The sequence below is a fragment of the Bombus pascuorum genome, chromosome 4, assembly GCF_905332965.1.
Source record: "Bombus pascuorum chromosome 4, iyBomPasc1.1, whole genome shotgun sequence".
NCBI classification, from domain to species: domain Eukaryota; kingdom Metazoa; phylum Arthropoda; class Insecta; order Hymenoptera; family Apidae; genus Bombus; species Bombus pascuorum.
Genome location: NC_083491.1, coordinates 4,790,478 through 4,802,834, shown reverse-complemented (window position 1 = coordinate 4,802,834; position 12,357 = coordinate 4,790,478). Strand labels below are relative to the sequence as shown.

At 36.0% G+C, this 12,357-nt stretch overlaps 3 protein-coding genes and 3 non-coding genes across 7 annotated transcripts; all 6 read left to right on the top strand.

Moving 5' to 3' along the window:
* Positions 1–235: 235 nt before the first annotated feature.
* LOC132906430 (tRNA N(3)-methylcytidine methyltransferase METTL6) lies at positions 236–3,403 on the top strand. Its single transcript, XM_060958609.1, has 9 exons — positions 236–1,026; positions 1,097–1,242; positions 1,318–1,461; positions 1,557–1,721; positions 1,909–1,953; positions 2,349–2,393; positions 2,776–2,868; positions 3,055–3,113; positions 3,294–3,403. The coding sequence occupies exons 1-4, from the start codon at positions 652–654 to the stop codon at positions 1,711–1,713; spliced, it is 822 nt and encodes a 273-aa protein (XP_060814592.1). The 5' UTR covers positions 236–651; the 3' UTR covers positions 1,714–1,721; positions 1,909–1,953; positions 2,349–2,393; positions 2,776–2,868; positions 3,055–3,113; positions 3,294–3,403.
* Positions 1,758–1,838, top strand: LOC132906597 (small nucleolar RNA snR60/Z15/Z230/Z193/J17). Its single transcript, XR_009658012.1, has one exon. It is a non-coding gene; the product is annotated as a small nucleolar RNA snR60/Z15/Z230/Z193/J17 (small nucleolar RNA).
* LOC132906595 (small nucleolar RNA snR60/Z15/Z230/Z193/J17) lies at positions 2,198–2,282 on the top strand. Its single transcript, XR_009658010.1, has one exon. It is a non-coding gene; the product is annotated as a small nucleolar RNA snR60/Z15/Z230/Z193/J17 (small nucleolar RNA).
* On the top strand, positions 2,627–2,706 carry LOC132906596 (small nucleolar RNA snR60/Z15/Z230/Z193/J17). Its single transcript, XR_009658011.1, has one exon. It is a non-coding gene; the product is annotated as a small nucleolar RNA snR60/Z15/Z230/Z193/J17 (small nucleolar RNA).
* Positions 3,404–5,214: 1,811 nt separating the features above from the next.
* LOC132905906 (uncharacterized) lies at positions 5,215–6,373 on the top strand. Its single transcript, XM_060957648.1, has 2 exons — positions 5,215–5,364; positions 5,822–6,373. The coding sequence occupies exons 1-2, from the start codon at positions 5,350–5,352 to the stop codon at positions 6,092–6,094; spliced, it is 288 nt and encodes a 95-aa protein (XP_060813631.1). The 5' UTR covers positions 5,215–5,349; the 3' UTR covers positions 6,095–6,373.
* A 1,435-nt stretch (positions 6,374–7,808) lies between these two features.
* On the top strand, positions 7,809–10,672 carry LOC132906259 (rho family-interacting cell polarization regulator 1-like). Of its 2 annotated transcripts, XM_060958273.1 has the most exons (3): positions 7,809–7,972; positions 8,096–9,191; positions 9,267–10,672. In XM_060958273.1, exons 1-3 carry the CDS (start codon positions 7,958–7,960, stop codon positions 10,031–10,033), a joined length of 1,878 nt encoding a protein of 625 aa, XP_060814256.1. In that variant the 5' UTR covers positions 7,809–7,957; the 3' UTR covers positions 10,034–10,672. The 2 variants fall into 2 exon arrangements, with proteins under 2 accessions (XP_060814256.1, XP_060814253.1); XM_060958270.1 differs by having other exon boundaries at positions 8,096–10,672.
* The last annotated feature ends 1,685 nt before the right edge of the window (positions 10,673–12,357 follow it).

Genomic DNA, 12,357 nt, shown 5'->3' with positions numbered 1-12,357 from the left:
ATGCGTGGAATTCATATCAATGATGTTCGTTGTCTTATAAAGTTAAATTAAACTCAAGAAATTAAAACAACGAGATCAATGTTACATTAATTAGGAGATATTATTCGAATAAAACATTGCGGGATATTAAAATTTTGATGAATACGTAATATCAGAAAAATATTAATAATAGGGTAATATAATAATACATATATTTAGGAAATGGTACAAAAATTTTTTAGCACAATAATGAGACGTTTTTCCTAATTTTGTAATTATCGTATGCATTATAATCGTATTGTACTAATATCCCATTTCGTGTAAAAGAATGACAGTGCTTAGAAATTTTAGTGTATAAATTTCCCTAGTATATAAGATGGCCATCCTGATGTCACTAGTCTAGGCAGATTACTATTGCGCATGACGTGGTGGGGAGATATCCATGTTACGCATGTTCAGTACCAGCACGTTCCTCGTTCATTTCCTTTTGGGACTCGAAGGTGGGAGGTTGTTTCATCGAGTGAGTCTTTGGTTTCAATAACTGTTTATTTATACCCGCGTAGATGTTTCATTTAATTACGACAAAGTACACTTGTAAATTCAAAAAGGTTTTTAAGAAATTTACACTGCTTTTCAATTCACAAAATTTTTATTACGGCAAAGTTTGGGAAAATGGCTGAGTCGGTAGAGAATAGTGAATATGTAGGCCACGTGGCGAAGAAACTCACTCAAGAGGAAATTGAAAAAATGCAGGCACAAAATTCGCGATTAGTTTCTGAATTTCGGGCTAATCAACTGGAAAAAGACGCTAAAAAGCATTGGGATTTGTTTTATAAACGAAACGATACTAGATTCTTTAAAGATAGACACTGGACTACCAGAGAGTTCCATGAATTGCTAGGCTTGGGTACGAAAGACGATCAAAAGATCCTTCTAGAAGTCGGATGCGGTGTTGGAAATTTCATATATCCATTGATCGAAGATGGATTGAAGTTTAAAATGATATTTGCCTGTGATCTTTCTCCTAGAGCCGTGGAGTTAACAAAGGTATATATTTATTAATTCTTTAATTAATGTGTCTGTAAGGTTAAGTGCCTTACACTCTTATTCTTTGCAGAAACATAAATTATATAATCCAAAAAATATAAAGATTTTCCAAACTGATATTACGACAGAAAATTGTTTTTGCGAGGTGGATTGCTCTGTGAATATAGTAACATTAATATTTGTATTATCGGCTATTAATCCAACAAATTTTAGAACGTGAGCTATACTCTATGCGTAATTTTTTACTTTACCGCAATCGTTGCCGATTTATTAAAGATTATACTATTTTAGAGTCGTGAAAAACTTGTATAACGTTCTTGATATTGGAGGGATTGTGCTTTTTAGAGACTATGGCCTGTATGATATGGCTCAATTAAGATTTAAACCTGGTCACAAAATCAGTGAAAATCTATATATGCGACAAGATGGAACTAGGTAAAATTTATTTAAATTTTTCGACATATCACAAATTATTACATTCAAAATATATCGTGATTGATAACAAGGTTAATGCCAATATCTCATTTCAGGACGTATTATTTTTCGGAGGAAGAAGTATTAAACTTATTTGAATCAATTGGCTTTAAAGTTTTATCATGCAGTTACGTACAAAGACGTACTATAAATTTGAAAGAAAAAATAGATGTACCAAGAATTTTTGTTCAAGGAAAATTTGGGAAGTTTTAATAATAATGGTATGTTTCCATTGGTTATTAAAAAGGACTATCTTTAATGTACAAATGATGAATTCATAGTTCAACTGACTTAGAATGAAGTTACTTAAATATCTTTCGCCCCTATCTGATAACTCCATGGGAAATAAATAAAATATTTATTTGCTTAAGAGTTTTCATATCAATATGTGTTTCCTTTGTGTTTCAGAGCAGTTATATGGCTGAACGGATGTAACTACACAATATTGCGTGTGTAAGTAGTAGTTTCTTTTGTCTGCTTGAAATGTCATATGGTTATAAAATTAATCACGCGGTGATGTAAATATATTGTGAGTAAATTAAATAAAAGATCGTAAGTTCAAGAAAAGTGATATAAACATTTAGAAGATATAGAATTTCATTGAATTTGTTATACATTAATCTATCCTATCTAAAATTACGACAATATTATATCTTTTCTATAGAATATAAAATGTTAAGAATATTTTGATTCGGAATAAAAATTTATGATGAGCTTATAGTTCAACCGATTTAGAATGAAGAGCTATTTAAATGTCTTTCGCTCCTATCTGATAATTTCAGACTAAATATATAAAATATCTTATTGCTTAAGAGTTTTTAAATCAGCATATATTTGTTTTCTTTCAGAGTGGTTGTATGTCTCGATGAAAGTGATTACGCAATGTGGCACCTGTAAGTAGTAGCATCTTTCTTTTACCTAGATGAAATGTAATATGATCGTAAAATTAATTGTGTGATAAAGTAAATACATGTTAGTGAATTAAAAAATTGGAAGTCGAGGAAAAGAGATATAGAAATTTCACGTAGAATGTGTTATACATCAGACTACATCACCTCTAAAATTACAACCACATCATTTTTTTCTATAGAATGTGAAATATTAAACATATTTTGATTCAGAATAAATAATATTTATGATGAGTTCATAGTTCAACTGATCTAGAATGTAGAATTATGTATCTTTCGCTCCTATCTGATAACTTTTTGATGATATTAAATGTGCAATGTAATAAATACCAATTTTATTGTAATGTTCTTTTTGTTTTTGTTACAGAATGTTAATTGCTGGATCTGTAATTGATAAGAGTTCAATGTAATTTGTTATAAAAGTCTTTCAAGTATCGGGATATTTGCGTTTCTTAAACCAGTGAGTTTTTCTTATGTAGATTTTAATATAAACATTAATTTCCTATTTCAATGATGTATCTACATAGAGATGTATTTGATTTTTTATGATATATACACATGTTTCGTCACTACCTCTGAGAATAAAAAATATTTTTAAATATAATATTTGTCCCCTGAAAAAAATAAGAAAGTTTCCTTTTTACAGAAAGCGCTTTGTACTTTAAGCAAGAAAATTTGGATGAATCTACAGATCTTGAGATATAGGTAAATATTTAATTTAAAAAATACATAACTTCTCAACTATGTCATTTTAATGATGTATAAAGTTCTTTTGTATGATTTTAATGATTGAATTCCCATTAGCTCTATCTGAAAGTGTCTAATATGTATCTGTTGATCTCCAAAATAAAGAGGATATTAAAACAATACATTTTTATGTTACAGATTATCAAGAGGGATGTTACTATGGAAAATGTAATATAAACTATACATGTGTTATTAATATATGTACACTTACGTATGTAATACGTCATAAATAAAGCTATGTAATTGAATTATTGTTATTTGCACCCTTTTTCATGCATCTATTCTTCTACGAAATACCTATAATAGGTTCTTAGCTGTAATTAAATTCATTACATTAAAATTCATGAGAAAATATTAGCAAGGTATCGATATCGTGTTCCCAAGAAGGATTTGAAAGCGAAGCCGCAAAGACGAATAAATTGCACCGAGATTATTAATTAAGCAAAAACGTGCCGCGTTCCCATTTCCTTCATTCGTGTAAGCGTTTAAAACGATGAATATAAATTACAAAATTTTTTAGTACAGTACGAAGCATCCCCGTCAAATATTACGAATACATATGATATATACAAATAATTAGTAAATTTATCGAATGAATTATTTTTATACATACATACGCAAACAAAGATAATCTTCTTAAATGTAATATTTAAAATAATAAAAGGAACACAAATATCTGCCTTTCTAAAAGAAATCTGATAAGAGATTGATGAGGACTATTTTCACTTCTTTGGCCTTGAAATTTCAATTCGCAGTCAACTATCACATCATTAAATTATAGTAGTTTATTTGAAAAAAGTGTTATTCTATACGTAAACACGTATAATTTTACATTTCTTATAATTATGTTTGTGCATATGCAATCAGGTCGACCGGAGAACCGGATCCAATATTATGAGAACACGAAGTTTTTTACCAATTTAGGTTTCCGAAATGGGATTTTTTGTTTCTACCAGATTTGAGTGGAAACAGATAAAAAAAATGGTCGAAGGAATCACTATTCGCAGAAAATGTAGATGAATTCAAAATACCGGTGGAATCGGTATGCAAACGGTCACCCACCGATTTAGCAAAGCCTGACAATACACATGCGTCGTAGAGGATGTTAGGCAATGACCGGGATTTCCCCCGAAATTTAAATTCAAATCGTCAAGGGCATGCCCTTCGATCGTGAGGTGCGTTTGATTTTCAACTCGATCTTTACATCTGTTATAATCAATCGATCGTATTGTATTGTCGCAAAACATATTATTTTAATTATTTATGTATTTTATTTCTTTCTTCATTCCTGGATCTAATGTCAGACTATATAATTCAGTCTAAATTCTACCTTTTAACAAAACATTTACAATCTTCATTTTTTGCAGGAATAGCATATAAAATTTAGGCGTTTCAATTAAACATATCTATAATCTCAATACCGTGCAAAATCAACCAAATATTCTTTACCACTCATGAAGACGATGATTGTGCACCATAAATATTCCATGTATCAGATAATGTAGTTCTTCTGTCGTATGATTTATTGTTTTTATTAACCAAATGTTGCAGAAAGAACTTGTTTAAAAATATTTTGTCCTATAATCGTTGACAAATAAAATGTATTGACATCTTTCTTATTACGGTATAGCTGACCGGTACTCTCGATATCGAAAAGAAACTTTCTCATTCTTTTTCTAGTTTTATTCAAAGTCACGTATTATAATCGTTAAAGTTCAGAGAACTTGTTACAATTATATCACGACGTAAAGAAGAGTTATTACGTCGTATGAGGTAAACGTAAAACACTTTCGTTCGTATTTGGCCGATTGCCAAGGTTCCTTGCTTCACCCGCGTGCCGTGCATCAGAGGTTGTACTTACACGGGATTGCTTCGGGAATACGTGAACGAGATTCCTTAGCAGACCTCGTCGTCTCCGACAACGTTGACAGCACACGTACTTACACAGGTTACGTATGTGACTCCGTAAACAATAGGACGTGTAACAACCCCGTGCAACATCCACCAGCTCACGCACACACGCTTGATACACGTACGATACGCGTGTCCTCGTACATTGATCAATCGGTGAGTGACGCGCATAGGACAATCCGCTCGTCAGGTATATAAAGGTATCCACCAAAAAGCAAGAGCATCATTCACTCCCAGTTCAACACACGAGCTGATCTCCAAAGATCTACCAAACCTATCAACAATGAAGTGCTTCGTTGTAAGTAAAATAATTACGCTTCTACATAACAAACGTTTAGTAAAAGCATTGTATAATTTAATTTCTCTTTATTCAACGTTTGCTGCTTTGCGAAGACAGCAAAAGACGTGTGTCGTGAATTGAAATTATGACCGCACAGTGGTTTGGCAAAATATAAGTATCCTAGTAACTGGAAAATTAAATATATTCTATGGAAAATGTATAGTTTGTAGTCATTCGATAACGCATATAATTCAATTGCTCTTACAAGTATAAGGACAATGCCGATTTACTAAAACTTTTGATTACTAAAACAAAAAATAAGATATAAGTAAATAAAATATCATAGAGTCGTACATGAGATTCTGTTCCAATTTTCATTCACTTATCAATTTCAATCGAATCAGCAAACCGAGATTGCACATTTGCAAAGGAAAACTATCGATATAAATACTAAATTATTACTATTTATTTTCAGGCTATCGTTCTCTTGGCTCTGTTCGCTGTAGCCTTCGCTGCAGAGAAACCAGCAGAACCTGAAAAGATTGAACAGCTGTCAAACGCAGAAGCTGCGGAGGCACCAAGAGACAAGAGAGGCCTATTGCTGAGCTACACTGCACCAGTTGCACCAGTTGCACCAGTTGCATACACTTCTTACGCTGCAGCACCAATTACCTACAGTGCTAGTTACAGCTTGCCCTATGCCTACCGCTCGTACCCTTACTACTACAACTCTTACTATCTGGGTTAAATCACATGCCTTAAAGCTAACGCTATGGGATGTTCGTAATTAAGACTAAGGAAACGATAATGGCAATTGCAAGGATTTTTAACTGAATCGTTTACGCTACATTAGTTTAAGTAAGCCCAGAATAAAAGCTAGACAAAATTTGTTCCGATGTTAACTTTCAGTGCGCTCACCACTATTTTTGGATCTAATTTCCAATGTACACATGTTTCGGCAAACTCATGTTAAATACGATACTTTGTTGTATGTTACAATGTTAAATACAGAATACAATTCAATTTATACATGTTCAGCATTATTTTCCCCATATATTTAGTATAACGACGAATCCTCTAACTACAGTTACTGAAACTGTATTAACGAATGTACGTGGAAAATAATAGTCGATTCAATCTACAAGGAATCGAAGATTTAAATTCTGCTTTTAATATAGACACAATGTATCCTATGGCAGTATATGATTCATAATACGATCTTATTAAATATGCACCTAAGGCTTCATCTCTAATATAAAAATGCATGTTACATTGTCGATACGTTGGTGCATTGTCACACAGTAGACTTCCTGTCACAGGGAACAGCAAGTAGCAACAAATGACATCATCGGATGCAGTTTGACGTTGCAATTTGAGCGTCATTTGGGATAGTTATGCAGGAATAGTTATGAAGTCATTAGAATAGCGAAACGAAGCTATGCCCGATGTTGGCGTCGGCACATTGTTTCCGTCTATTACTAATAAACGCGTGCATGTATAAAGAATGCGCCGTATCGCGATTCCTTCGGCGGTCGATAAATGCTATGCAAATTGATAAAGATGGGACGCGATGAATTTTAAGGGTGAATCTTGGAAACCGAAAGTTCGTGAATCTATGATACTCTATAGTACGCAGATCGTGTTATCTAATCGAAATACTTTTGATAAATCAAAATGGGTAACAGCAAGCTACGTTTGAAACATTTCAAAGAATTCGAGCACGCGTGACTTACGTATAATCAGGAATTACACAATACGAATATATCACGATAAACGAATACTTATTCCGTATTCTTTGGGACTTGACGGTTTTAAGTACTTTCACTGAGGCTATGAAGACTTCGAACGCTTCAGAGAATAAGGACGTGATGGGAATGATACATACAAGCGTTATTCTCCATAAGTATATTTTCGAGGGAGCGAACGGAAGTTGGAGCGACGTTGCGTTTCCTTTCTGCAAAAACAGCATTTAGATTTAGAGACAGCATAGCAAAGACAGCGTAAGATTTATGCAAGAAAGTCTGAAACGAAGATACGGCTAAGGTTGAATTGTTCGTACTAAATAGTATCAGAATCGTGTATCAAAACCCTTAAGACACGACGGAAACTCGTGCGTCTTTCTCACTCGTATAGTTCTCGCTAACGACCTCGAATATAGATTTCACGGAACTGATTTTGTCGTTAGTCGCATAAAATTGTTCTTAAGCGATTCAATTTTCCTTTTACGAGTCTTACTTTGCGTTCGTTGTTTAACTTGACGCGTTTCTTAGGAAAAAAGTATGTTAAGCCGATGAAATATTTGAATAGTCAGGAGAAGACAATACTCTACATCGATATGTGTAACATCGCCAATCCGTAACAGCATTGCCTAAGTGCGATCGATGAAAGCCAGCAAGAAAGTCTATTGTAATTCGTGAATGGTCGCGACCCGACTGTATTTATACATGTGCAGGTATGGCCGTGGTCTTAGTCGGTGCGAGCCTGTCCATCCTTGAAGAAATTAGTTTTACTTAAAGTACTCTGATTACATGTCGAAGGAACCTGTGGCAATTACAATTCTAGCGTAGGAACATCCAATTAGTGTAGTGATAAGTGCAATTGAATTACAAACATGAAGTTCCTTTTAGTAAGTATACTGCATTTGTAAACACAAAGCAAATTTTCAGCAATTACGTTCCTATATGCGTAAGTGATGTGACACAGTTTCGTGATTTATATAGTTAATGCGCTAATTGTTATATTATTTTAGATAACGTGTCTACTGGTTACGAGCTTATTATGTGTCACAGCGAAAACTGAAACCGAAGATACCGAAGAAAAAACAGAAATTACGAAATTGGAGTTAGTAGATCTTGGCGAGGGGAATAGCGATTCCGAAACAAAAGAGTCGGAAGTTCAAAAAAAGAGAGATTCGGGATATTCCTATAGGAGACCGGACAGTTTTGCATTAGCTTCGAGAGCCCGTTTCCAAGTCGGGCAATCCGGCCACAGAGGACGTATCGTTAATAGACATCCTGCACAAATAAATAGACCTATTACCAAATACGGACCACCGGGTTATCAGAATTCATCTCCAATAAGACCTGCATCACACAGTCAGCAGCACCGAGATAAATTGCAATTCCAGGGTCATTTCAGTCAACAACATTCGAACAACTTTGATGGTCGTCCTAGTGGTTTACTGGAACAAGAAGTACCGAGTCCAATTAGACAGGTCGATTTCGTCGAACCGAATCCAATATCCACTCAAAACGATGAACCTTTCGCGACTCACTCGGCCAATTACTTACCGCCGCAGAATCAAAGGTTACCTGGTTATTCCGCACCGCAAGCTTTTTCCCCGTTCCAAGCAGCACAGAATTCTAAAGGTGGTGGTCAAGGTCAGTCGTTAAACGTCCAAAGTCAGAGCATCGTACAACCGCAAGGACAGATCTCGGATGCGACGCTGTTCTTAACGCAAAATGCTCAAGCGATACAACAACTTTATGGTGCGCCCCCGAACGAACAAGACTTTGCACCACACACCGATCAATTCTTAGGTCACAACAATCAAGTTCAGAATCCGAATGGTCAGTTTCAAAATTTCGAGAGCAATTCGCAAAGTCCGCAAAATTTCCCAGGACCTCTGCCGTCATATGCGTCTGGAACTCTTAGCGCCCAAGAAACTCTTGAGCAAATACAATCTCTCGAAAAGGACAGATTGATCGCTCAATTACAGCGAGCGCTCGTAACTCAGACTCAGGCCCAAAATGCAGATGCAGCAGGAAGGTACGCTCAAAATCAGCCGAGCTTCGTTCAGAATCAAGATCTTCTGGCTTCCCTTGGACAGCGAATGAAGATTCACGGTTTAAATACACAACAGAATACCGTAAACTTGGGCTCTGGAAATACAGCTTTCAATCAATCACCTTTTTTGCCAGGGACAGCAATCAGTCCGGGGTTTCCGCTTAGCTACGGACTGTCGACAACTATTCAGCCTCCAACTACCACTACAACGACAACGACCACAACCGTGCAGCCTCCTCAGGCTGCTAAAGGCGATGGAACCTCGCAAGTCGGTTCTTCCGTACCTGCGCCACCCCTATCGCCATCCAGTCCAGGAGTTCCCGTTTACGGTGGATTTGTTCCTACTTTAATCGCCGGTGCAGCTTTCGCATCGAACGTACCAACTTACGGTCCTACTTTCTTTGCACCCGGTGCCATCGCATCCGTTCAACCATCAGGATCTTTTCCTACACATTTTGGATTACCCATTCCTACAGATCCTAGTCTGAAACCTGGAACCAAACCATCCACGGTTTCTACAACTCCGTCACCTTCTTCGACGAATCAACCTAATGCTCCTTCATCTCCGCCAGTTAGTACCGCGCCACTTCCTATACATCCTGTTGCAACTCCGCTTCATCCAGTGGTAACGCCTCTTCATCCAGTAAGTCCTTTGCAACCGGTGCTTCCTCCGACGTCGACGCACGTGCATCCAGTACAAACTCCGTCAACGACACATCCGTCTTACGGATTGCAAACGGCGGTAATCAATTCACTTCTATACAAGCCCATCAAACCGGTCTATCCGTTCTACTATTACCCGAACGTCGCATATCAGGTACCTAAGCCGACGTTACCAACTTATCCGTGGAGCTACGCGCCGACCTATGCTCAAACGAAACCGACCCAAATATGGAAATGACGTTGATCTTGTTCTTCGCGGGTTAATCGTAGCTTGCTTTTTCGTATCGAGACTGACTGTTTACCCACGCGGAAAAGAGAACCCGAGAAGTTGGAGAAGTAAGGGGCCATGACATCGTATCGAGATCGCACTAACATGCTTCAAGAATAACGAAATACGATGCTTTCGTACATGCGATGGACGCAGCTGCGCTTCGTGTATCCGCAAATTTTAGTTTTACGTTGTACGACATCGACTTTCTATCTTTACAATAATTAGTTGTATGAATGTAGAGTTGGCAAGTTGGATTTTCTTCGGTTGTCAGAAGTATTCTAAATATTACTAATTTTTTGCTTTTTTTCTTTTCAACTTATAAATCTTTGGTATTATTGGTAAAAGGTATTTCCAATGTTATACGTATAAAGATAGTCGGGGTTTCACTTTTCACACGAGGTGGGATAAACGGGCAACTATTCGTGCTTTTATACTACTTTATATTTATATAGGTTAATGCGATTTCATACATTTTTATTCGCAGCGTCGACATGCCATTAACATGCCACATCGAATTAACATTTTCGATATGTTTGCCTTTTTTTTTTTTTTTTGTTAATTGCGTACGATTTTTCGATCGAATGATGTATATACCAGTTTTATTTATTACCTGAAATAAATATTTTTCTACCTTCGAAGAAATTCTATTTTTATTGACTGTATATAAAACAAAGAGAGCAGAAACTTTATAAGATCGGCTCTAAATCGAACGTCTCTACTCAAAAAAATTCAATTCACAGGCGGTGTACTCGTTTCACTGCTAAAGAAAGTAAGTACACCCTAGAAAACCAACTGTCTCCATTTCCGGCCCGTAAACCTACACCAAGGAACTCTCACCGAAGGCTTAATGGCCGCCCGACCGATCTGTCATGGCTCATCGTGACCTCAAAAGTGGTTCGATAATTCTAATCACGATCGGTTTATCGTTGAACAGATTGCTCGGATAATCCTAAGCTTATACGTATAACAGACTCTTCGCCAACATTCATATTTTTCCGCCGCTCTTATACGCTTTCAACGCGTATATTTGCATGTCTTCTTTGTTTATTTATACTTTATAGTTTCACAGTTACGCACAGATTGTTTTACAGTTTAGAGTTAGACTGGTTTCTTGACTCGATGGTGCGCGATAAGCGAGTCGTACTTCGGCAAGGGAGTGACGTTATGTTATGGCGCAATGCAGGCGCAAAGTCTATCAAAGAATCGTGTGGCCGAGTTACTTACATGATTATACCGCTAAACGTACTAGATTTCTACAAATACGGAACAGGTGCAATTGCTTTCGAAGTAGATGGTCATTTCATTTTCCGCAAGCCGCGGTCTTACACAAAGAAAAGGGCAACAGTTACAAAGGACCGACTTAGATAGACGCTACTACTTCACAATTCACACAGGGAACTTGTTGTCAACTCACTTTCCGCGACTGACCTGAATCTCATTCTATTTCTTGTTTTAGTGCACCTCGTGCACTTTTACCGTTTTACTTCGAACTTGTCCAGCCGGGATTTCTTTTCCAAAAAAACTGTTTATATCTTGAGAAATCTAGAAATTGGATGAGCAGAAAATAAACAGACTTAATCTCTTACACGGACGGTTAGCGACGCGGTTATTATTTACCAACGTTAACTGATCCAAAAAACTTCAAATTTTTTCCATTACCTAAAGACATTTACATTTTTATATGTATTTATGCATATACAGGAAATATAGGAAGGATCGGTATTCGCTTTTTATTCACTTTATTCGCTATATATTGTCAGGGGATAATGAATTGGTTATAATGTAAGAAAGCGTATCGAAGCTCGTCAGTTTTTGTGGACATTAACCATTTCTGAATGTTTGAGTTATTTAAAACGGCCACATACACGGTACAACGTGTTGGCAGAAAACGTAGTAATTGTTAATTATAATTTATTTCCCATGCAAATGATGTATACATATGTGACTATATAAACGTCAAGAAAATGTTTCACGATTTTCGTTGAGACCGAAACATATTGTGTTTTAATACGGCCATTTAGAAGAATATCGACGTCTCAAAAATGTTTGTATTTACATATATTTAATTGAGTTACTAACTTGGTATGCGAACAATATTTATTATATCTTACAGTTACTGATTATTCATAGCTCATTTAATTAATTATACTTAATTTTGTGTCCTTAATATACGTCTTACGATACTCTGTTCCTTAGCTATAAAAAGCTAAAGGTGTTTTCAATTTTTTGATCGTAATTTACGCCGAAGCAGCATAAATTGACTCGACGAACGATTCCATTGGCAAAGAATT

Coding starts and splice junctions, on each gene's coding strand:
- LOC132906430 (XM_060958609.1), top strand. CDS start 652: ATGGCTGAGTCGGTAGAGAATAGTGAATATGTAGGCCACGTGGCGAAG. Junction 1,027..1,096: donor GAGCCGTGGAGTTAACAAAG/GTATATATTTAT, acceptor TATTCTTTGCAG/AAACATAAATTATATAATCC. Junction 1,462..1,556: donor ATGCGACAAGATGGAACTAG/GTAAAATTTATT, acceptor ATCTCATTTCAG/GACGTATTATTTTTCGGAGG.